Source organism: Hyperolius riggenbachi, chromosome 4 (genome assembly GCF_040937935.1).
Source record: "Hyperolius riggenbachi isolate aHypRig1 chromosome 4, aHypRig1.pri, whole genome shotgun sequence".
Lineage (NCBI taxonomy): Eukaryota > Metazoa > Chordata > Amphibia > Anura > Hyperoliidae > Hyperolius > Hyperolius riggenbachi.
This window is the reverse complement of record NC_090649.1, coordinates 277133519-277156018: the sequence shown is the minus strand read 5'-3', so window position 1 is coordinate 277156018 and position 22500 is coordinate 277133519. Positions and strand designations below refer to the sequence as shown.

The 22500-nt window shown below is 44.1% G+C and overlaps 1 protein-coding gene across 2 annotated transcripts in view; it reads left to right on the top strand.

Annotated features, from left to right (window-relative positions):
- The window catches only part of REV3L (REV3 like, DNA directed polymerase zeta catalytic subunit), a 235884-nt gene that overhangs the window by 92200 nt on the left and 121184 nt on the right, over nucleotides 1–22500 (top strand). For both annotated transcript variants that reach the window (XM_068231311.1, XM_068231310.1), the window contains exons 3-6: nucleotides 4746–4820; nucleotides 12598–12758; nucleotides 16956–17046; nucleotides 21565–21659. In XM_068231311.1, the coding sequence (XP_068087412.1) occupies nucleotides 4746–4820; nucleotides 12598–12758; nucleotides 16956–17046; nucleotides 21565–21659 (422 nt within the window). The remainder of the gene's footprint in view (nucleotides 1–4745; nucleotides 4821–12597; nucleotides 12759–16955; nucleotides 17047–21564; nucleotides 21660–22500) is intronic.

The following is a 22500-nucleotide window of genomic DNA, read 5'->3' as shown; positions in this document are numbered from 1 at the left end:
AGATCGCCCCCCCTTTTTCCCCACTAGGGGGATGATGTGCTGGGGGGGGTCTGATCGCTCCTGGCTGGTGGGGGGGGGGCACCTCAAAGCCCCCTCCACCGCAGGATTCCCCCTCTCCATCTCCTCCCTCCCTTCCCCGGAGATCGGAGGCTGCACAGGAACGGATCTGTCCTGTGCAGCCTCTAACAGGCTCCTGCCTGTCATGTGACAGCGATCCCTGGCCGCTGATTGGCCGGGGATCGCTGATCTAGTACACCGCTGCTACTGTTAGCAGCGTTGTACAAATGTAAACAAAGCGGATTATTTCCGCTTGTGTTTACATTTAGCCTGCGAGCCGCGATCGGTGGCCCGCAGGCTATTCACGGAGCCCCCCGCCGTGAATTGACAGGAAGCAGCCGCTCGCGCGAGCGGCTGTTTCCTGATCAATTAGTCTGCGACGCAGATGTGCGTCGCTGGTCCTGCAGCTGCCACTTTGCCGACGCGTGTTATGAGTGCGCGGTCGGCAAGTGGTTAAAGCATTTTGAGTAGTTGAGCATAAAAAACTTTACTCCTGGAGAATTCCAAAGCTTGGTAGTGCAACTGAAAGCAAACAATAATCAGGGATGGTAAGGCACTGTCAAAACATACAAGGGATAAAGTTGTGGATGTGGTCAAGGCAGAAGCTGGATACAAATAATGCTCACATTTTATCCATCCCTAGGTGCCCAGCAGTATATACAGTAATTGAAGAAGTGAGAAATGTTTGCTAATACTAGTATCTTTCCCAGATTAAGCCACCATTTAAAATGAGGTGGAAGAGCGTGGAGAAAATAGGTCAGAGAGGCTGCCAAGAGGCCCATGGCAATTTTGCAGTAGTTACAGGAATTTATGGCAAAGAGTACTCAGTGCTCCAGATTCTTCACCGACGCTTCAGTGGGGGATCAGGGATGCTGTACACATGCTTCTGAACAGACTGCTCCAATCGGCCTTCTCACCCGAGAACAATCTAATGTGTATACGAGGCAGTAGTGCACCCTGCACTAAAATTACGCCCACACCATAATTCTGACCCCATATGGCAGAGGGGGCATTTTGAAATGGACTCTGTGTATGCTGGGAAACACTCTGGGTGGGGCACTACATTGTGAGCTGAATCAAGTATATAAGCCGAGACCCCCACTTTTGGGTCACTTTTTATTTTTTTATTTTTTTGTCCAAACAACTCTGCTTAAACTCTAGTATATACGGTATATTAAAAGCTTGTATCAGAGGCAGTCTTCATGTGTATCGCCTCCCCCGTTCTCCTCCATCCCCCTCCTTAGTGCCATAATACTTCCATGGCAGCTCAGTCCAGGAGCACTCTGTTCGTGAGCACAACGGCACGTTGACATAATTGTGCGCCAGCGCACCATTGCCCAATTCCAATGACCTGGACTAAGTGTCCACTGAGGTGTTAGGGCACTAAGGAGGGGGACGGAGGAGAACGGGGGGGGGGGGGGGGGGGACTGATGGGCATGAGGACTGCCTCTGATACATGCCTGCTCCCCCCCCCCCCCCCCTGTTTTTAATAAAGTTTCCAGCTCTTGTATCCTTTAAGGTAGTCTTAAACAGGGAAGAGGCAGGAATGTGTGGGTCAGAAGTTGGCAATAAAACCATGCAGAACAGCAGTACTGAGTGATTTGTGGTCTCTCTCTTTGCATGGAAGCCCACAGTGTAAGATTAGAGACACTATCCTGCTTCTTTCTCTTCCATGTAGAGATATGCTGTGCAGGAGATTAAAGCAGTAGTAATAATTTGATAAAAAATATTAATTTAATCAGTAATGCAATGATGATGTTCCCCTAAAGCATACATGTCAAACTCTGGCCAGTGATTTCCCCACTTTGCATTATGTTTGGCCCACTCTAGACCACCAGGGAAGCTGTATTGGAGGTGGAGTACAAGATCACCAGGGGAGCCATATGGGGTAGAGAGAGGGGAAGCACTAGACACCAGGGAGGTAGGGGACCACTAGACACCAGAAAACTGTGTAGGGGGAGTTAAGGGACCACAAGACATAGGGGAACTGTATTGGGGAGGAAAGGGACCACTAGCCGGCAAGGAGGGGAGACCTAAAGACACCAGGGAACTGTATAGAAGAGGGAGGAGGCATTACACACCAGGGAACTGTATACGGGAGGGCCACTAGACACCAGGGAACTGTATAGGAGAGGGAGGGGTGACACTAGACACCAGGGAACTTTATGAGGGAGGGAGTTGGCCACTAGACATTGAGGTTGTCCCCAACTTGGTCCCAGTGTTCAATTTCAGCTCACTTATTTAAGTTTGACACCCTGCCCTGAAGAGACCTGACTATTTACTAATAACTAACCTTAGAGTGTTGTCCTCACTACATGTTTGCCCTTGGTGTACACAAGCCTTCATTGGTAGAGCAGCATTTCCCAGTTGTAGTGAGACCATGTGGAAATTGGGCATCTTTGACATGATGTAGGGTTAGGGTGACTTTGGGTAAAAAGAGGAAATAATACACGATGTAATCTGTGCATCAAATCACACGAAGCAGCATGTTTCAGTTATGATATTGCAGTCTCCATCTGCCAGCTTGTTCTACTACCGAGCAGAAAAGCATTTGGTGTTGGTTCCCACCATTCCATCTCATGTTTTGAGTGTCTTGGAAAATGCAGATGACCACCGGGCTTGCGCAATCGCTGGCTATTGATTGTAAACACATTGAGATGAATGCTTTCATTGATCTCAATGTGGGACGCAGTGGATCTTGGTACTAAATGACAAGAGCGTAAGTTGGCATGCCTCTGGGGGACATTTATCAAGAGTTTCTGAGACAAAATATTGGTAGGTTTTTAGAAATCCATGCAGAGCTGTCTCAGAAATCTTAAGAAAGCAGTAAATAGTGCAGTTTCCTTCTTAAACTGACAGTTTATCAGACAATGCAGTGTCTAAGGGAAATTGCTGTTGCTGAGGTAACCAATACATCTGCTGTGTTGCATCAATGCCCAGCACTGGAACAGTTAGGGCCCGTTTCCATTACATGCGGTGCAATGTGGCTACATAGCTGCATTGCACCGTGGCCAAACTGAAACCAATGGACGGCAATGGAACAGTTTCCATTGCATGCTAGTTATGCGGAGTGATCAGAGAATCCGAATCAGAGAATCGTCCGCATCCGCCCGCATCCATGTCCCGTCTCTTCCATTCAGGGACATAGATGAGAGCTGAAGTGATGCGATGCGGCTAGGTAGCTGCACTTGCATCACTTCGCATATGGAAAAAGCCCTAAAGCACAGGACCGCTTCACAGGACTCAGCTGGAGGAGAAGCACTTCACAAATCATGTCTAGTCTGCACTGCACAAGCTGTGTAGAAGTGCTATTAAGCACTTCTTAAAGGGAACCGAAGGTCAGAGGGAGATGGAGGCTGCCATATTTATTTCCTTGTAATCAATGCCAGTTGCCTGGCAGTCCTGTGGATCTGCTGGAATAAGTAGTGACTGACTAAGCCAAAACCCTGGAACAAGCATATGGCTAATCCAGTAAAACCAACTGAGTCAGAAACACCTGATCTGCATATGTTTGTTCAGGGTCTATGGCTAAAAGTATTAGAAACACAGGATCAGGAGGACTGCCAGGCAACTGCTATTGTTTAAAAGGAAATGAATATGGCAGCCTCCATATCCCTCTCACCTGCATTTCCTTTAATCTGTAACAGCTTAAGGATGGATTTGCACTTAACTGTAGTGCAGTTCTAGAAAGTCACACTAAACTGTTGTTATTAACTAGGAATTTTCTTATAATCATGCAGAACAGTTCCCTCTGCTGGTTAGAACTGTTTAAGAAGAAAAAACTGTCAGTAATGCTTTGATAAATCTGGCCCACTGATTGCCGCTAAAGCTGGCAACTAACGGTCCAATTTCTAGCGAAAAATCGTTAGAGCGATCAGAAATTCTGATCGGATGAAAAATAGTTCACTACACCATCAACTAACCAATCCTTGCTTCCTATCTATCACGACCGCCAAGAAAATCCAAATTTTCGTTCGACGAAAATTCATTCGGGCGACATTTTTTTTCACTCGTTCATAATCGATTGTGTCCACCAATGGAGATTATTTACAACCAATCCGATCAGAATTTCTGATCGCTCAAACGATTTTTCGCTAGAAATTGGACCGTTAGTGGCCAGCTTAATTCTATTTATTTATGGGGAGCTCAGGAGCAGACACGTCCCCCAACATCAGGGCGGGTAGGTGGTTCTTATCGGGCATATAAGACCCAGGGTAGTCTTCTCCTCATGTTAGGGGGAGAAAACGTGTCTTATATGCTGAAAAATATGGTATATGTACATATTATATTCTAGAAATATGTGTATGTGTTTTAAAAGAAAGAAAGAGAGGAATATAGTCAGTTCTCTACAAACAGGTTCATTAGTCCAGCATGTATTCTGATTTATTTTCGAACAACTTCGAATTTAGATATACTGTATAAAGAATGTTTTTAAGTTGTTTTCAATGTGCTACAATGGGATTTAAACTACTTACAGCAGTCTATACAATACTGTAACGTGATGAAAATATTACAGTACGTTTTGCACAGGTGGACAGCTTTGTTTGTGTGTTTGAGACATTTGTAACTGGAGTGTTTATATGTAAAGCAGTAGTTGTACTGGAATCCTTCAAGAGAAATGCCACACTTCTGCTGAGACTTGACAAGGAATGACGACTTGTTTTACAGTGTATTTTCCTTTATTTCAGACCTTTCTATGGGTATCATGAAAAGGAAAGACAGTTTATGAAGATATATCTTTACAATCCAGCCATGGTAAAAAGGTAAATGGCCTCAACTTTTTATTTTGCATGTTATCTTTGTAATATATAATGTCAAATAAGCAAAAAAACTAAATATTTGTGTGAGGCTGGTTTGGGCTACTAATATAGAGAACTAGTTTTACCACCATCTCCATAAAAGGTGTATGTTTGCTGTAAAGATGGTGACAGAAATATTTTCCACTTCATGACGTTTTGTTACTGGTAAGCTCTAGCTCAGGGGTCAGGAACCTATTTGGCTGAGAGAGCCATAAACTCCACATATTTTAAAATGGAATTCCGTGAGAGCCATACAATATGTCTCAAACTGGCATTGTGCGCATGCGCAGCAGAGGACTCACGTCCCCTGTTGCCATGGTGATGTGTATACAGTGGATCCGCTGGGTTTGCGGAAGTGTCAGACACATTCAGCTTCTCTTGGGTTTCAGCAACATCATGTCTTTTACGAGGGCTAGACAGGAGAAATACAGACTAACAACTTGTACAATTAGCTAGCTGACTTGGGGGTTGATTCACTTTGTAGAACGAGATGCCCGCACTTTGGCCAGATAGGCTGCCTGTCAAGTGTCAGGCAGCCTATTGGGCCAATCAAAGTGTGGGGGTCTCGTCCTACAAAGTCACTAGACCTGACAGGGCCCAGAGTGGAACAATTGGACCATCGGTTAGTTTTGGGGTAGCACAAGTAAGTTAGTGGTGCATGCTACAGCTGTAGCATGCCTACTTTGACATTTTTACTTGCGCTGCCACACTAAGATGCGTTACTTGAGCAGTGTAGCTTAGTGAATAAACCCATACTAATTTTTATGTGAGCCAGATGTAGCCATCAAAAGAGCCTCAGGTTCCCTACCCCTGCTCTAGCTTTACAAATTCAGTTTTCCTGTATGTTGATTTTTGTAAATGGAGTACATGGTGCAGTTCTCTTCACCAAGCTGCACTTGTATACTTGTTACCATGGTGTATGTACATTCCCTCCTCACTGGTGCCTGACACCTGGGATGAATATCCCAGTGGTAATACTAGGAAGTCCACCTGCATTACAGGTGTATAATTATATGTGCTGCTTGGTTAAGAGACACTTGGGGAGTAAATCACCATCCTTTGTAATTATTCTGCCCTTAGGTACCAACATCATTATGCTTGGGAAAATGAAATTACTTAAGGATATTGTCTGAACACAGATTTCCTGTATGTTATCTGGGCATTACATTTTACTCACTTTGCTTTTTTTGTTCTTTAGACTTCTCATGAGACATGGTGATACACACCTCGGACACAGTGGCACCCAGTTGCTTCAATGCAGTATTGCCTTTTGCATCAATTTCTTCCTGAAACAACAACTATGAGTTGTTGTTTTTTACACTTAAAGGACATCTGAAGCAAGAGCGATAGGGAGGCTGCCATATTTATTTCCTTTAAAGGAATGCCAGTTGCCTGGCTGTCCTGCTGACCTCTAATACTTTTAGCCATATACCCTGAACAAGCACATGCAGATAAGGTGTTTCTGACATTATTGTCAGATCTGACTAGATTAGCTGCATGCTTGTTTCTGGTGTTATTCAGACACTACTGCAGCCAAATAGACAGGAAAGGAGATCAGAAAAGTAAATATGGCAGCCTCCATATTCTTTTCACTTCAGCTGTCCTTTAAACATTAAGAAATGTATAATTATTTTAAAGAAAATCTATAAAACATTTGTAACCTATTACTATAATAATGTAGTACAATACATGTTTAATTCTGCCATCTAGTGTTAAAAAAAATAGCTATTTATAGGAGTCTGAGTCCTGAAAAAAGGTGGAATAGCTATTTCCACATTCAAACTTAAATTGGTCAAATGTGCCCCAGTTAAAAATTAACTTTGTCTATAAACATTTAAGATGCTGGCATCTACCTTTGGGTGTGTTGCCATTTGTTTCAATTTATTCAGATGTTGTTTGTATTGGAACATTTTGATTCTCAATAGTGACACAGGTCCGGAACGCATGCAGTGTGAACATCAGACAGTGCACTCTATGCACTGTCTGATGTCGTGCGTGTCTGCCTCCTGCACGCGTTTCCAAAACGCGGCTGGAAACGCGTGCAGTCTGAACGGGCCCTAACATCTACATTAGAGTTTGAAGGGCTGTGTCAGGGCCTTGTTGATCTCAGCAACAGTGGTTCCCGGGGCATGGATTCTAAGTGACCATGGATCTTCAGCAGAGCACCCTGGGAGGGACAGTGGGCCATCTTCACTGCCTAATGACCACCAAGTCACAACCCTTGAAATTGCCCCACAGACAATAGGATGAACAGGAGGGCGTACCTGCGCAGTATGGGAAGGAGAGGCAGGTTGGGACTAATGAGAGGGAGTGGCTGTAGAGGGATTCTGACTGGAAAGGCTAGAGTGGCTGGTGAGATGAACTTTAAAGGGAATACTGACAAGAGAGACTGGAGGGAAGACAGTAAGGTTTGTCATGCTAGCCTGGCAGGCAAGACTGGCGACAGGGCTGTCAGGTTGGTGACCGACAAATAACCCAGAACAGTGCGGCAACGCGGCATGGCTGCAGTGTGACAAAACGGCACTGGATGCCGGCTGACCCTTGCCATAAAGCCAGTGCTCTGGCACCACCACACACACAAGTGGCTGCAGGTACCACAATTTCCAGGTCTTGTTTTTGCATATATGCGTCCTGCTGACATTTTTTTCCCCTTTTTCAAGCATGGAAGTCAACACTTTATCCCTCTTACCCTCTTATTGCAATACTCCTGCCATTCATTTCATCATCAGAGATAACCAACTCCTCCTGCTCATTTGATTAAAAATCCCTGATCAGGTTTCCTGTTATGTACCCCTCTTTTATACTTATGTTGAGAGTAATGATATCCCACCAAATGGCATTTTTTCACACTGGTGCCTTAAAGAGGAACTCCAGTGAAAATAATGGAGTAAAAAAAGTGCTTCATTTTTTACCATAATTATGTATAAATGATTTAGTCAGTGTTTTCTCATTGTAAAATCTTTCCTCTGCCCGATTTACATTCTGACATGTATCACATGGTGACATTTTTACTGTGGGCAGGTTATGTAGCTGCTCCTAGCTGTTTTGGCTGTTAGAGACAGCTGTAAACAGCTAGTTCCTGTCTGTGAACATTGTTACATTGTGGCAGTTTGCCCAGAGTACCGCGGTACTCAGAGCTTCTTGTGGGAGGGGTTTCAGCACAAAATCAGCATACAGCGCCCCCTGATGGTCTGTTTGTGAATAGCATTATATTTCTCATGTAAAAGGGGGTATCAGCTACTGATTGGGATAAAGTTCAATTCTAGGTTGGAGTTGCCCTTTAAAACCTGATAATGGGGTTCCAAACTGTGTGACAATACGTAGTACATTTTTAAATATACCTTTATGTGTTTGTTTATTTTACTCCTTTTCCTGCTTACCACAGCTGCCATATTTATTTGAAATTTTGTGAATGCTTGTGATTGTTCACATTAAATTGCAGCAATGGAGAGTGCATGTAAATGAGGGCAGGCACACGCTCTTCAGTCTTCTCCCCAGGAATTTTTTCCTGCCAGGTGGCATGCAAAAGTAGCCGGGTGGAATACGATGGGGGAACACAGGGCCAGCGCAACTGCTTATAGCATAGATGGAGGCAGCGGGCTGTTAACAACCGGGTGCTTACCAAAATTAGCCGGGTGGAGCACCTGGCTAAGGTTCCACCCATTGAATGCAGTGGGATTCACCAGGAGAAGTGTTGCTCAATTTTTGGTAGTCTTGCAGCAGTTATTAGGTGAAGCTATGGGTTGACCTTTGGAAGGGTCACTGCAGATAACGTAGCAGTAAGTTATTTAAGAAGTTATTCTGTGGTTTAATGCTTTCTGCCTGCTTTTGAACCCTTGAAAATTCTGGAAGAAAATTATTTTATGTGATTGGTAGGGATGGTCAATGAGATGAAGCAATTCTGAGTGTTTTTTTTTTTTTTTCAGAATTGTACTTTTTATTAATTTTTTATTTTTATTTTTTTAATGCACATTGATAGAGCTTTAAAATCGATAAGTTGAATCCAACCTCAGCAGGCGAGACTCCACTGATCTATTTCCAAGCTGCATGCATTTGCATTAAAGGGAACCTTAACTGAGAGAGATGGATGTTTCCTTCTAAATAATACCAATTGCTTGTCAGTCCTGCTGATCTCTTGTTGCAGTAGTGGCTGAATCACACACCATATGCATGCTTGTTGAGTGGCTGTGGCTAAAAGTATTAGAGACACAGGATCAGCAGAAGAGTCAGGCAACTGGTATTTTTCTACAGTAAAAAAAGAGAAACACAAAGGATGAGGGAACTGGTTATAACCTGTTCTCCTCACGGGAGAATGTCAGTCAGGCGACGGTGAGCGAGGGGAGCAGAGGCCAGTGTGGAGCAGCCGTAGCAGCCACCCCATGATGCAGAGGGGGCCCGGCGGCAGCGAACCAGACCACCAAGGAGAGTGAGGGCAGAAGTGACAAAGCCCAGGCAGCGACCGGAGACCGTTTTAAAGCAACAGCAGGCCAGATCCAAGCAGCGTATAGGAGGAGAGAAACACTGTCAAGCCAGTTGAGTATAGGCATTGCGCCAGCATCAAGCCACTGGTTATGATCAGAAAGGGGCCAGAGTTCAGTGGTGGTTGTCTGAGAATAGTGACAGTTAACCCCAGCATACTGAATGGTATCCTCTGATGAAGGTGGTGTGACTAAAATCTGCCTGTCTGATAAAGCATTAAAGCAGGGGTCTCAAACTCGCGGCCCGCGGGCCATTTGCGGCCCTCTATACAATATTTTGTGGCCCTCGCCTGCAAATGCTTCCTTATAGTTCGCTTCAGTGCTCCCAAGTAATCCGATGCATCCCCGCCGCTAAACGAGGGCTGCAGAGCCCCCAAATCGCCCGGGGGGCAATCTGCCGGCATTTCCTGGAAGGGGCATACTGGAAGGGGCAGAGCTTTCAGCTTCAGCTCTGCCCCTCCTTACGTCAATCGCCGCATGGATCGCCGCCTCTCCCCGCCCCTCTCTGTGAAGGAAGAGTGAGAGGGGCGGGCAGAGGCGGCGATGCGCCGCGATTGACGGCAGGAGGGGCAGAGCTGAAGCTGAAAGCTCTGCCCCTTCCAGGAAATGTCGGCGGATTGCCCCTTGGGCGATTTGGGGGCTCTGCAGCCCTTGTTTTGCGGCGGGGACACGGCAGATTACTTGTAATGGGAGCACTGAAGCGAACTATAAGGTAAAATAGGCAAAATAGTTCGCTTCAGTGTGAATTTGATTTTGAAATAAAAATCAATGCAAGGGGTGGGGGGGGATTCGGGGTGCTGCTGATTGTGAAATCCCTTATGCGGCCCAGCCTCATCCTGACTTTGCCTCCTGCGGCCCCCAGGTAAATTGAGTTTGAGACCCCTGCCTTAAAGGGAGGGTTTACGGAGTTAGTTAAAAAAATAAAAATACCAATCCACTTACCTGGGGCTTCCTCCAGCCCGTGGCAGGCAGGACGTGCCCTCGACGCGGCTCCAGAGGCTCTCAGTCTTCTCCGGTGGCTCACCTGACCTGGCCAGGCCAGGCCGGCTTCCAGGTCAGGCTCTTGTGTGCTCCAACAAGCGTCTCAAGTGGTCGCGCTGATGTCATCGGACGTCCTCCAGGCTGAACTGCGCAGGTGCAGTAGTTCTGCGCCTGTGCAGTACAGTCCGTAGGACGTCCGATGACATCAGCGCGGCCGGGTGAGATGCACATTGGAGTGCAAGGAGAAGCCTGACCAGGAAGCCGGCCTGGCCAGGTCGGGTGAGCCACCGGAGAAGACCGGGAGCCTCCGTTGCGGCGTCGAGGGCACATCCTGCCTGCCACGGGCTGGAGGAAGCCCCATGTAAGTGGATTAGTATTTTTATTTTTTTAACCAACTCCGTGGACCCTACCTTTAAAGAAACCGTGACATTGCAATGATAAATATTTCATTTCTGCAATATAGCACTGTATTGCCAAAGAAACAGAGACTGTGGCCAAGTATAGTAAGTGTGAGTGAATTTTGTCACCAGAAGTGAGTAGCCTCTGACAAACCCCTCAGTGATATTTAGCTCAGCCGCTAGCAGTGATACTGACATTTTGCTTGTCAACCTGCATCAGTGCATCAGTTCTTAAGTTTTTTTGTTCTTCAGTTATTTACCAAAAGCCTGATATGAGAAGTGAATCAAAGTGTTATTTATGTTACTTGAGTATAAGGCCTAGGAAAGAGAGCAAAAGCATTTGAGATGAAGAGAACCTGTCAGTAAAACCTAACCAGATCTGATAACCTGTCAGCAGTAAAGGAGAAGATTGGTGGCGGAGTCCAGTTGCAACCAGTGCTACTAAGAGAACTACAGTGAAAACAGAGCGACATCTGACAGAGAAAAGAGTCAACAAAGTTGGTGATTCCGGTATTGCAAATACAGAAGTTAGAGCTTATTCAGTGTGAAGTTCAAACAGCATACAAAAGAGGGTGATCTTGAGCAGAGAGAAAGATATCGGTGGTAGAGCTGGGTGCATTGGTCACTTTTGTTTTTATTTTATTTTTATTTTCTCTAACCCCTTATTGGTTTAGTTGATTATTTCTTTATTATTTTTGGTGATTTACATAAGAGATTTTAAGAGATACAGTAGATATAGCAAGAGTCTGAGAGATTTTCTGAGTAAAAGTGTAGCATTTGGGAGCCATATACCAACCAATGAACTGTGGAAGTTGTTTCAGTACCATAATAAGGAGAGCCATTACCACCCTAAAGGTTTTGCTGAGCAATATAGCTTGGACTTTGGCAGCAAGGGACTGAGACTGTATAGGAACTGAATTGCTCAGTAAACCTGTCCTTACCCAAGCCCCTATACCTCAGCCTATGGTACTGAGATGAAAAGTGTTGTTTTGAGAGGTAGTTGATGATTAAGAAGACCTGTTGTAGTTCAGTTTATGTGTAAAAGTGTTTTTGAGTAACCTAACCTTTATTCTGCAGCTTTTACCGGTGCATCGGCTGTGAAGAGGAGAAAATTATTTTTCTGACCTGTGATGTGCAAGGAAAGTGTATATTTGTGTTAAGAGTGTTAATGGATTAAGTAAAGTTACCAGTTGACCATTGTTCAGGTCACAAATAAATCCTTGATATTCGCATTTGAGTCGGTGTCTGGTGCATTCCTCTCAGCCGGGGCTGAACACAGGGATAAATCAGGTTACACCATCCCTAGTGTTTGATTGTGGGATAGCCATATTGAGTTACACATGTATTTATCTTGCCAATAAATTCGATTTTTCGGATTATTTCTAGCCGGAGATGAACAAGAGCGATCTTTTCTGCAGGGCTGTGGTGTCGGTACAAAAATCAACCTACTCTGACTCCTCAGTCCTCCGACTCCACGTACCCAAAATTGCTCCCGCTCCGACTCCTCTACTCCGGAACCTTAGTCTAATTTTTACGAAGGGTATAGATTTGGTTCAAAAATCATCCGACTCCAACTCCTCAGTTTATTGGAACCCAAAATTGCTCCGACTCGGACCTCACAGCCCTGCTTTTCTGACTGGCTGTTATTTGCATTTGAGGATTTCTCTTGCAAGTTAGTCACTACTATAAAGGATACTGAAGAGTTTATAGGAGAACATAGGCAGTCGAGGTCAAATCCTGATCTTTGTAAAATGAATTGGATATAGTGCATTATGTTCCGATGTAGTGCAGATTTTCTCATTATACTTAAACATTTCAGAAAGCGAAATTATTTATTTCAAAGTTAACCTAGCCAGCTTGTTGTCCTCTTTCTCCTTTCTCCAGAGTGAGTGAACTGCTGCAAGGCGGAGCTGTGATGAATAAATGCTACCAGCCACATGAGGCCCATGTCCCCTACTTGCTACAGCTCTTCATTGACTACAATTTATATGGCATGAACCTCATAAATCTTGCTGCTGTAAAGTTTAGAAGGGCCCGGAGGAAAGGTGAGTGACTTTAGTGTTGTTTTTTATTGTTTGTTTTTTATTTGTGACCAGTGTGCTTTCTAAAACCGTTTAGAACACAAATGTTAAAAGGTGGCCACAGACCATACAATTTTTATAAATGTATTTTCAATTCAAGGATCACAATTTTTCTGATAGATTGCAACATTTGAAAAATCTGACCAATGTACCACACGTGTTAATTTTTTTCCTCAATTAAGAATTTTTTTTTCAAAATGTCGAGAAATCCTAGGAGTATGTAAGGGGCTAAAAAGCTAAATCCCTCTTATGAAAAATGCTATGTAAAACATTTGCCTTCTTAAAACAGAAGGTTTTTGCTATTATTCAGGTTGGAGTGAGGTGTCCCACAGTGCATCACAGCGGAATATGAACATTGTCCTTTTGTTGTCCCTGAAAGCTAAACCCACCTCTAGAATTGCTGGAGTGCAGTGATGTGTCAGCTTGTTAATTGTACAGAGTCACATTAATCCAACATGCATCCAGATGGTTTTGGACTGTTTGATCCTCATCAGTGCATGGCATGGATCAATATGGCTCTATGGGGTAGGACTTGAAACGCCCAGCGTTACAGATTGTGCAGCAAGCTCCTGGTGAACCAGAACTCTAGGGAGTGTGTACGGGGAACTGTACAGCTAACAAGCTGACATAATGCATTCTGGAGGTGTTTAGCTAGCAGGGACAACAAAGGGATAACTTTCATATGCAGAAATGATGCACTGTGGAAGACTACATATGCTCACTCCAACCTGAATAATCTAAAATACATTCTGTTTTAAGAAGGAAAGAATATGCAAGTGCAGACAGGCAGATATATTGCCTGAGATGATACAGAATAGCAGACTATCTCTTTGCTGCAGTCCTTTTCAACATCAACAGCACATGCTATCAGGTACAGCTTTCCTCCTTCCAGTAAGGACAGACGTAGCCAATTATTTATATTTCAACACACTGGACAGCCCATTTCCATCTGTTTGGATGATATGCTGTTCATATAGGGTGTCTTCTTATTGACATAATTGAGCTTAGTTGCATATTGTAACCCATGGGTGGGCATACGTATTCACTTCCGGGCCGCATTCCTTTCTCCATAGTTTGCCTAGCACTGCTCTAATCTGTAACCTGTTAGGCCCGGTTCACATTAGCATTCCAGGTCCGGCTTCCCCGGACCCGGAACGCTCCGTACACAGCGGATGGTGAATGGATACATTGTTAATCAATGTATCCATTCACACTCGTGCGACTGTCCGGATCCGATCCGGGAACGCAGCTCGGGGACGATCCGGCTTTTTTCCAACATGCTCCATTTTTGCCGTACGTCCCCGTGCGGCTGCGGACCCGGGCCGGATCCTGACCCGAACATGCGGCCATGATGTGCAATGAGAAACGGATGTTTCTCATCACACTGGCAATAGGACCGGATGCTTCCAGCACCGGTCCTATGCCACTTGGGGGGCCCAGACTACACGCCGGTATCCCCCATGCTTGCGGTGCCTTTGTGGCACTGCAATGTATCTAGTTCTGGCTACTTTATTGTAGCCGGAACTGATACATTCCGGATCCGCAACTTGTGGCCACCGCAGAGACCCGTACGGTCTCTTTGCGGCCCCCGGACCCTTGCGGAATCGAACCGCAAGTGTGAACGGGGCCTTAGGCTTCTCAGATTTTTATATGTGCCCAGGAAACGCTATATTGCTATGGTGTATGTGACAACTAGAGCCACTTGTCTGATAACTTAGTGCCTCGCAGCAGCCCAATACAAGGAGAACTGTCATGGGAGTACTAAATGCCAGGCCATGCAGGAACAGGAGGATGTGACGCAACATGGTCATGTGACTAATACTGGGAATACACTGCTCAATTCTGAGCCATTTAGATGGCTGGATAGATAATTTCCGACATGTCGATTCCGCATTGAACACAATGGAAAAAGATAAGAAAAACGAGCGGAAGATTAGAGAATCAACCCCGGAATCGAGCTGGGAATTGATCGAGCGGCAAAATCGAGCCGTGTATGCCCAGCATTGGGGTACTTCAGTGTAGAGACCTGCAGCGGGTCGGGTACCCGAATTGATTTAAGGTGCGGGTCGGGTGCGGGTAGCGAGGTGCGGGTAGGGTTGCGGGTAGCGGTCTGCGGGTGCGGGTCGCGGGTAGTGATAGCAAGCTAAAAACCTTCTTTAGCTTTGGTTTGGGTATAAAAATAGGTTTTATTAACTTTACAGCTCCCCAATGTTACCTTAAATGTGCACTTTAGAAGAAAATGTAAAAAAGCGGGTCGCGGGTAGCGGGTCGGGTAGCGGGCCTGCGGGTCTGGTGCGGGTAGCGGTTCTGCGGGTGCGGGTCGGGTTGCGGGTATCAAATTCACCAGAAAGCGGGTCGGGTGCGGGTAGCGGGTGCGGGTCGGGTGCGGGTATGAAAAAGTGGACCCGCGCAGGCCTCTACTTCAGTGAACTAATTAACTGGAAGAAAAATGTCTCTATTGGGGAAGCATACAAGTGTCTGCAATCACACAATCACTAATTCTCTAACATCCCAGAAACACTTGATATGCTCATATACAACTGAGGTATGAGTTTCAAATTTTTGCATCCTAGAAGACAATCTTTGATAAACCAGGCATTTTGCGGTTTCATTTATACCGTGCTCTTAAACCCTGGAGGACCTTTGTCTAGTCAGTGCTAAGTGGTGCTACATGGGGTTATTCCAAGGCGGGTTCACTGGAATGTTGGAATTGCAAATCCAAATAATGTGCATAATGTGACCTGTAGAAGGCTTAAAGCCTACTGTTTACAGTGCCTTTTATGGATTTATAAAAAGAAAGTCAGATTTAGTTTTCTAGGATCTCCAGAATTTGGTTTACTTAAGGTATTTTTCTCCTACCATTCATTTAAAGGATACATCTCTGATCCTGTGTGCAAATACAGGCAAGGCATGATCTTCTAAGAGGTCATGTAGAAGCTGCTTCACCTCCAGGCTGCTGGATCTCATTTTGTGCATCTGGAATTGATTTAGTTTTCATTTTGGTCAGAGTCCTGAGTCATGCTAAGCTTGCCCTGAATTCTTGTTTCCATGGAGCTGTTTGTAGATTTTGCTGTCACCTAAGTATTCTCTGAAAAACACAAATCTGGTAAACTTTTCCCCACTGTTTTTTACCTCTATGCAGTCTTTCAGTGAGACTGCTCCTGCACACTCTTTTCTGTTTATAATTATTCCAAACGTCTGTGCTTATGCAAGCCAAAAATAAGTACTGATACTGGGGCTCTAAACCATTCCATTGTCTGATATAGAAATATTGTACATAGAAGTTGAAATAGTGTCTAAGGCTAATAACTGCAGGACTGACTCCTGAAGTCACCTAATGACCACTTTTGTGAACATTTTACACCGTTAAAAATACATATAAGATGCACAGGAGACTTGCGCCTGCGCAGTAGAGCGGCCCGACGGAGATCGGCTATTTTCGCCTATCTACGTGGGAAGAGCGGATACTGCGCCTGCGCTGGAGCCAAAAGGTAAATATTTACATCGCCACCGCCATGGGACTGAAGAGGACAGGGGAAGCCTCCAATAGGATCCGGAGGCTTCCCCCACCGGAGGTGAGTACCCCCCAGGGGAGGTTTTTTCATTACAGATTTTCTTTAAAGTGTACCAGAGACGACAGATACTTACATTTTTATAAATACTTTGGCTTCCTTCAGCCCCATGGGCATGGATCACTCCCACGCCGCCGTCCTCCGCTGCCTGCAGCTCTGTACCGGGTCCCGTATCTTCCTCCAGTCACGGCCAGTCTGACACAAGTGAAGTGCGCTATTTATGTATTCTCCAGCAGCCGCGGGAGAGATACGTAAAAAGTGCACTTCCTCTTGCGCAGACTGGAAGCGACTGGAGGAAGAAACAGGACCCAGTACAGAGCTGCGGGCAGCGGAGGATGGCGGCGTGGGAGTGATCCATGCCCATGGGGCTGGAGGAAGCCCAAGTATGTATAAAAAGGTAAGTATTTGTCTCTGGTTTCGGTTTTCTTTAAGTTTCACCATTGCATTCCTAATAACTCTGCTTGAACTCGATGGATCTTTTTTCAACCCAAATAACTATGTAACTCTTTATATACTAATGCTTTACTGTTAACACTAGCAAAAAAAGAGCAAGCCATGTAAACATGTTCTTTTCTGCTTTTTTGTTTAGGAGAAGGATCACAAGAAGTTCTCAAAGACACCATGTCAGGAAGATCCTTTTCGGCAACATTCACTCAGTGGGAGGAGGATGAAATTCCAAGGTTAGCTAATATGGACACAATAGATATTTTTATATTAGACTTCTGATACTTAAAAAAAATGTTATATATACCTTTTTAGATTTTTCTGCTGAAAGATTTTTGCTAATTCCTGAAGCTGAATTTATAGTCAGTATATAGTCATTATAAGCCCAGTCTGTTGAAATGCTGGTTGGCATATTTGAATTAAGTAGATGCAGAGAGAATGGGCAGCTTGAGTAGGAATTCTGGGATGTTTGAACAGGTCTGATTTTATACTATTCAAACTCATGAAACTCATGAAACAATTAGTGGCCCGTTGTAAAAATAATGGCCTCTGTCTGGTTGCTCACATGATTATCTGAATATCCACTGGTAATATAAATATTTGGTGGGGGATAAGACTTTTACTTTACATAATATTATTAAGTATTTATGTAGCACTGACATCTTCTGAAGCGCTTTACAGAGTACGTAGTCATGTCACTAACTGTCCCTCAGAGGGGCTCACAATCTAATCCCTACCATAGTCATATGTCCATTGCAGCCTCAGGCAAATTTAGGGGCAAGACAATTAATTTTTCTGTAGGCTTTTGGGATGTGAGCGGAAGCCCACACAGACACAGAACAGACAAACTCCATGCAGATAGTGCCCTGGCTAGGATTCGAACTTGGGACACATAACTGCAATTGCTATTCACTACACCACCATGCTGCCTTTACTTTATTTTACAGTACAAATAATTTAACCACTTCACCCCCCCAGTGCTAAATTTCTCCGTCCCTCTGCGCACCGCTTCACCCCCAGGGACGGAGAAAGGCGCACTTGTTTATTTACTTGCTGGGAGTGGGCGGGGAACTCTCGCGCACACTCCAGCCAGCCCGCACAGCAGGTGACTAATTGGATGTTAGGAACGAGCGTTCCTAAATCCAATTAGCCTCGCCGATTGCGAGTAGAATGAAGACGGCTTTAAACAAAAGCCGTCTTCATTCAAAACAATGTAACGTAAACAAAATGTGCAGCGCGCGATCGCGCGCCCCCGCGACCCGCGCGCGCACACACACCCCGGCTCTGCAGTACAATGATTGGTTATGGAGACTCTCCAGTCCCCAATAACCAATCATAGAACATAAATACTACAATGGAGGCAGCGCTGAAAGGTAAAAATAGCGCTGGTGTTTCAGGGGGTAAAACCCCTCAGTTGTGAAATGGTTCATGTTATTGATATTTTTGTTTAAATTAATTTTTATTATGATTTTAAAGATTACATACAGAACCAAAAGAATCAATACAAGAGTGTGAGTTGACAGTTCATATGTACGGTATGTCTAAAAGGCTTTAACATAAGAAAGTAGATTATGTCACTACCACTTTAACTGGGAGCATAGCGGTATTCTAAGCCAGTTTGATGAATCGATCACCGTACGTATATTAAATCAAATACATAAAAACCTAAAATGCATGTCTTCCTGTCAAATCCAGAATCCAAATAAAAAAAATATATAAAAAGTGGAAGGGGTAAACATCCAATGGGAAAGGGTACAATGGGTAAGGTGAGAGATTTACAAGGACTAGGAATAGGGAATCCAGTCAGATAGGGGCAACTCGCCCTAGTACAGATAGAAACATAAAATCTATTTACCGACTGCACCATAGCATATCCCAGAAGACTGAGTCTCTAAATGCCAATCAGCATGACTACAAGGAAATCTATTCATCTAATGAATAATCTTCAAAAGCCAATAATTCCTCCAGCCTCATCCATCCATTCATTCATTATTTGCCTCCTCCCAACTTTTAAGATGGAGGGGGGGGGGGGTGGAGGGAGGGAGTGTTTCATTAATAATATTTCTATAGCACAATAAATTGATTGTAAAATCTTGGAGTATGAGCCTCCAGCTGATTAACAACATTGGGGCATCTTTCCTCTTGTAGTGTTAAACTGGAGTCTAGATACTTTACATGTTACCTCAAGGGAACCCTTGTTTCCCTGCATTGACATAGAGCCCAAGACGCAAAGCAGGTACCCCAATTTGGGCCCCTCTGCGCGGCAGATATTTTGAGAGCAGAATAGACTGCAATGTTAATTGCAGCACCCAGTGTTTAATTTGGGTGCCGGAGGCTGGATATAGCCTAATGCTGGAAGGCGATGAATAACGGCAAAGGGATGGCACAGATAGCGGGGAAATACATAGAAACTGAAAAAACCAGTGTGAGAGTTTTAAAACACCATAGCAAATCCACAGTAGAGAGGTTTATAAAATGTAGCTTTTAACTATATGCCTAAAATAGCCAGCAGGTATAACAAACCTCATAAAAGTCCATGTACCAGCATAGCCAATACCAACATTAGCCTGTCGTGTTTTTCGCAGCTTTTTAACCGTGCGCTTCTTTAGAGGAAAAGTGTTGATATTTCAGTAGCTGTGACAACAGGTATTTAAAAACATAGTGTAGCATGTGTGATCAATTGTACATCCATGATTTAATATGTACCAGGCATCTTTTTCATCTGGTCAAACCACATGTCCATATATATCTTAGACCAAAATTGGTCACTGGGTAGGTATTAGGCAGAACCTAAAATGTGTAAGTATGAGGCTGGAGCAGCTAGGAACCATCGGAGCACAGAGGGCTATAAAGTATCTATTCCGGATGTCTGGTGTGGCTGGAATGAGGCTAAAAAGCCGCACATGGATATTTTTGATGTTTGTTATACCTGCTGGCTATTTTAGGCTTATAATTAAAAGCTACGTTTTATAATTCCCTCTGTCGTGGATTTGCTGTGGGCTTTAAAACCCTTACCGTGTTTTTTTTTTTTTTTTTTTTTGGTGTGTTTTTTTGTCTGTTTCTATGTATTGATTGTCTGAGGGGTGTCCTATACACTACAGATTATAGGGGGGTCTGTGATATGGCACACAAATTTGGCTTGCAAGGCTTGTACACACGTCTTGCGTCCACACACGTCTTGCGTCCACACAACCAACAAAACAAACCACACAACCTGACGAAAGACAACATGACCTGTATGTCCACACGCCTAGATGGCTAAACAACCAACTCAATTCACATACTGTACACACGAGGAATGACGGACTGCACATTCAAAACAAGTACAAGTCTTTCAGATAACTTGTACACACGCAACAACTGCATGATATCAGACCAACATAGATTCAACAGTTGGATCGGGCAACTGATGATATTTTGCGTGGGATCCTCACCCGGCGCCCACATTTCTGGATGCCCTTTTTCAGCAAACAACTGTATTTTTGGCACATAATGGCAGTTACTGCTGAAGATTCTTGTCATCCAAATATTATATTTACTAGTTGACCTGAGAGGTCTTTCACTGCGCATGCGCCCGCCTCGCACGCACATTTTCACCGCGCCTGCCTGCCTCCCTGCTTGTCCGCCCCTTCGCCTGTCATCCCTAGCTGCGTCACTCCCCCTCAGTGACTCTGCGTCCCTGCACATGCGCAGAGCGCAAAAGGACACACACAGGGACATGGGACGCAGAGACACTTAGGGATTATATAAAGGGATTATTTTAGACGAGAGATACTGGAGTTCATTTCAGATGCCATGAAAACATGGCCAGTGTTTTCATTGCATTTGAGTTTTTCTTACCATTTTTACCAGTCCTTGCTGCAGCTTGTCTAATGCTAGGCAAGACTGGCCATAGAGGTGTATCCACTTTTCCACTATGAACACTTTGCAACACTATGTGAGCCTATTCTAAGTTTTGGCAAGCATTTTTTAAGCGATAGGCAGACAATCGTAGATTTCAGGTTTACATAAGCTGAATGATGCTCAAAAGAGCGAAAAGCCCTATGTAATGGGATTTTTTTTACGTAGGTAGCTGGATAAACACCATCTCTGAGTGCTTGTAGGAAGTGAGAAGAAATATCAGAATTTCATTTATAGACAAGTGGCTACACAAGTGCTTAAAGGAACTACACTGAAAATAACGTAATGAAAAAAGTGCTTAATTTTTACAATAGTTATAAATAATTTAGTCTGTGTTTGCCTATTGTAAAATCTTTCCTCTACCTGATTTACATTGTGACATTTATCACATGGCGACATCTTTACTGCTGGCAGGTGATGTCTGTGGAAAGAGATGAAAGATGCTTTTTTTGGCAGTTTGACACAGCTGTTATTTCCCACAATGCAACAAGGCTCCCACAGTGTGATGTCAGTACCCTGGTGCTGACATCACACTGTGGGAGGGGTTTCACCACAATATCATCCATACAGAGCCCCCTGGTGAGCCGTTTGAGAAAATAAAAAGATTTCTCATGGGAAAGAGAGGGTATCAGCTACTGATTGGGATGAAGTTAAATCCTTGGTTACAGCTTCTCTTTAAAGCAAAGCCTGCTTGAAATGTCACACGAAACAATTTATTTCAGTGTATTGTGGGGTTTCTTGCAAAATAACAGTTGGTGTTTAATTACACTAAACTTGAGTGAGTTGTTAATTGAATGAGACCAAATGTATATCACTGAAACACGCATATGTAAATCGCTGTATATCTCCTATAGCTCTTTACTATTGGAAGGGGTACTACCACAGAGCACGTGTGAATTAGAAGTGGATGCAGTAGCTGCTGATATACTAAATCGTCAAGAAATTGAAGGTATGTTTTTATTTTAAGGTTTTCTGTAATTCTGTGATTTTATGTATTCACTTGCCATTGGTTGTGCAGGTTTTACCATTGCTTTTTCACTCAGCTTCAGAGTATTTTCTGGAAAAGTTGAAGTAAAACTTTGTTACTTTTGCATGAAAAATATGTGCCATAGACCTGGTGCAGTAATCTGCAGGTGGTAGATTGGCACACCCCTGTGGCCAGCCTGCAGACTAGCCCACACATCATGCAATAAGAGAGCAAGGATCTTTTGGTCCTTTTAGCCTATAAACTTCAGCCGAAGGAGTGTCAGTGTAGCAGTTCTTCCTGATGATACTGATCAACAAAAACTGGACAAGCACCATCCAGTCCATTATTATCAAAGGGCAGCTGTAAATAAACAAACACCTTGGAATGGGCAGAAAGGCCTGGGGAGACCAGTACAAAACAAAGAGAATCACAAAACAGCAGCAGTCAAAGGAATGTCAATCACAATTAATTGTATTAAACCATATGATTAAAAACACTTATATTGCAGAACCATTGAAACAGAGCTTAATGCATCAAGATAAGGGTATAATACCATGTTCACATAATGGCGGAGCAATAGCTGGAAGGAAAGTGCAAGTGCATGAATGGTAAAGTGCATAATTGCATAGCAGAGTGCTTCAATTCATTGTGTACAAATCTATGCATAGTATTTGAACAGCACAGCAGTGCAAAGAGTGCATGCAAAATGATGCTGTCATAAACAAATGCAGCAATTCCTGAACTAGGAAATGCAAAAGCAAACTGCCCACCATGTGAATAAAGATTCCTACCAGAAGAGGAGAATACTGTGCCTCCGTAGCCC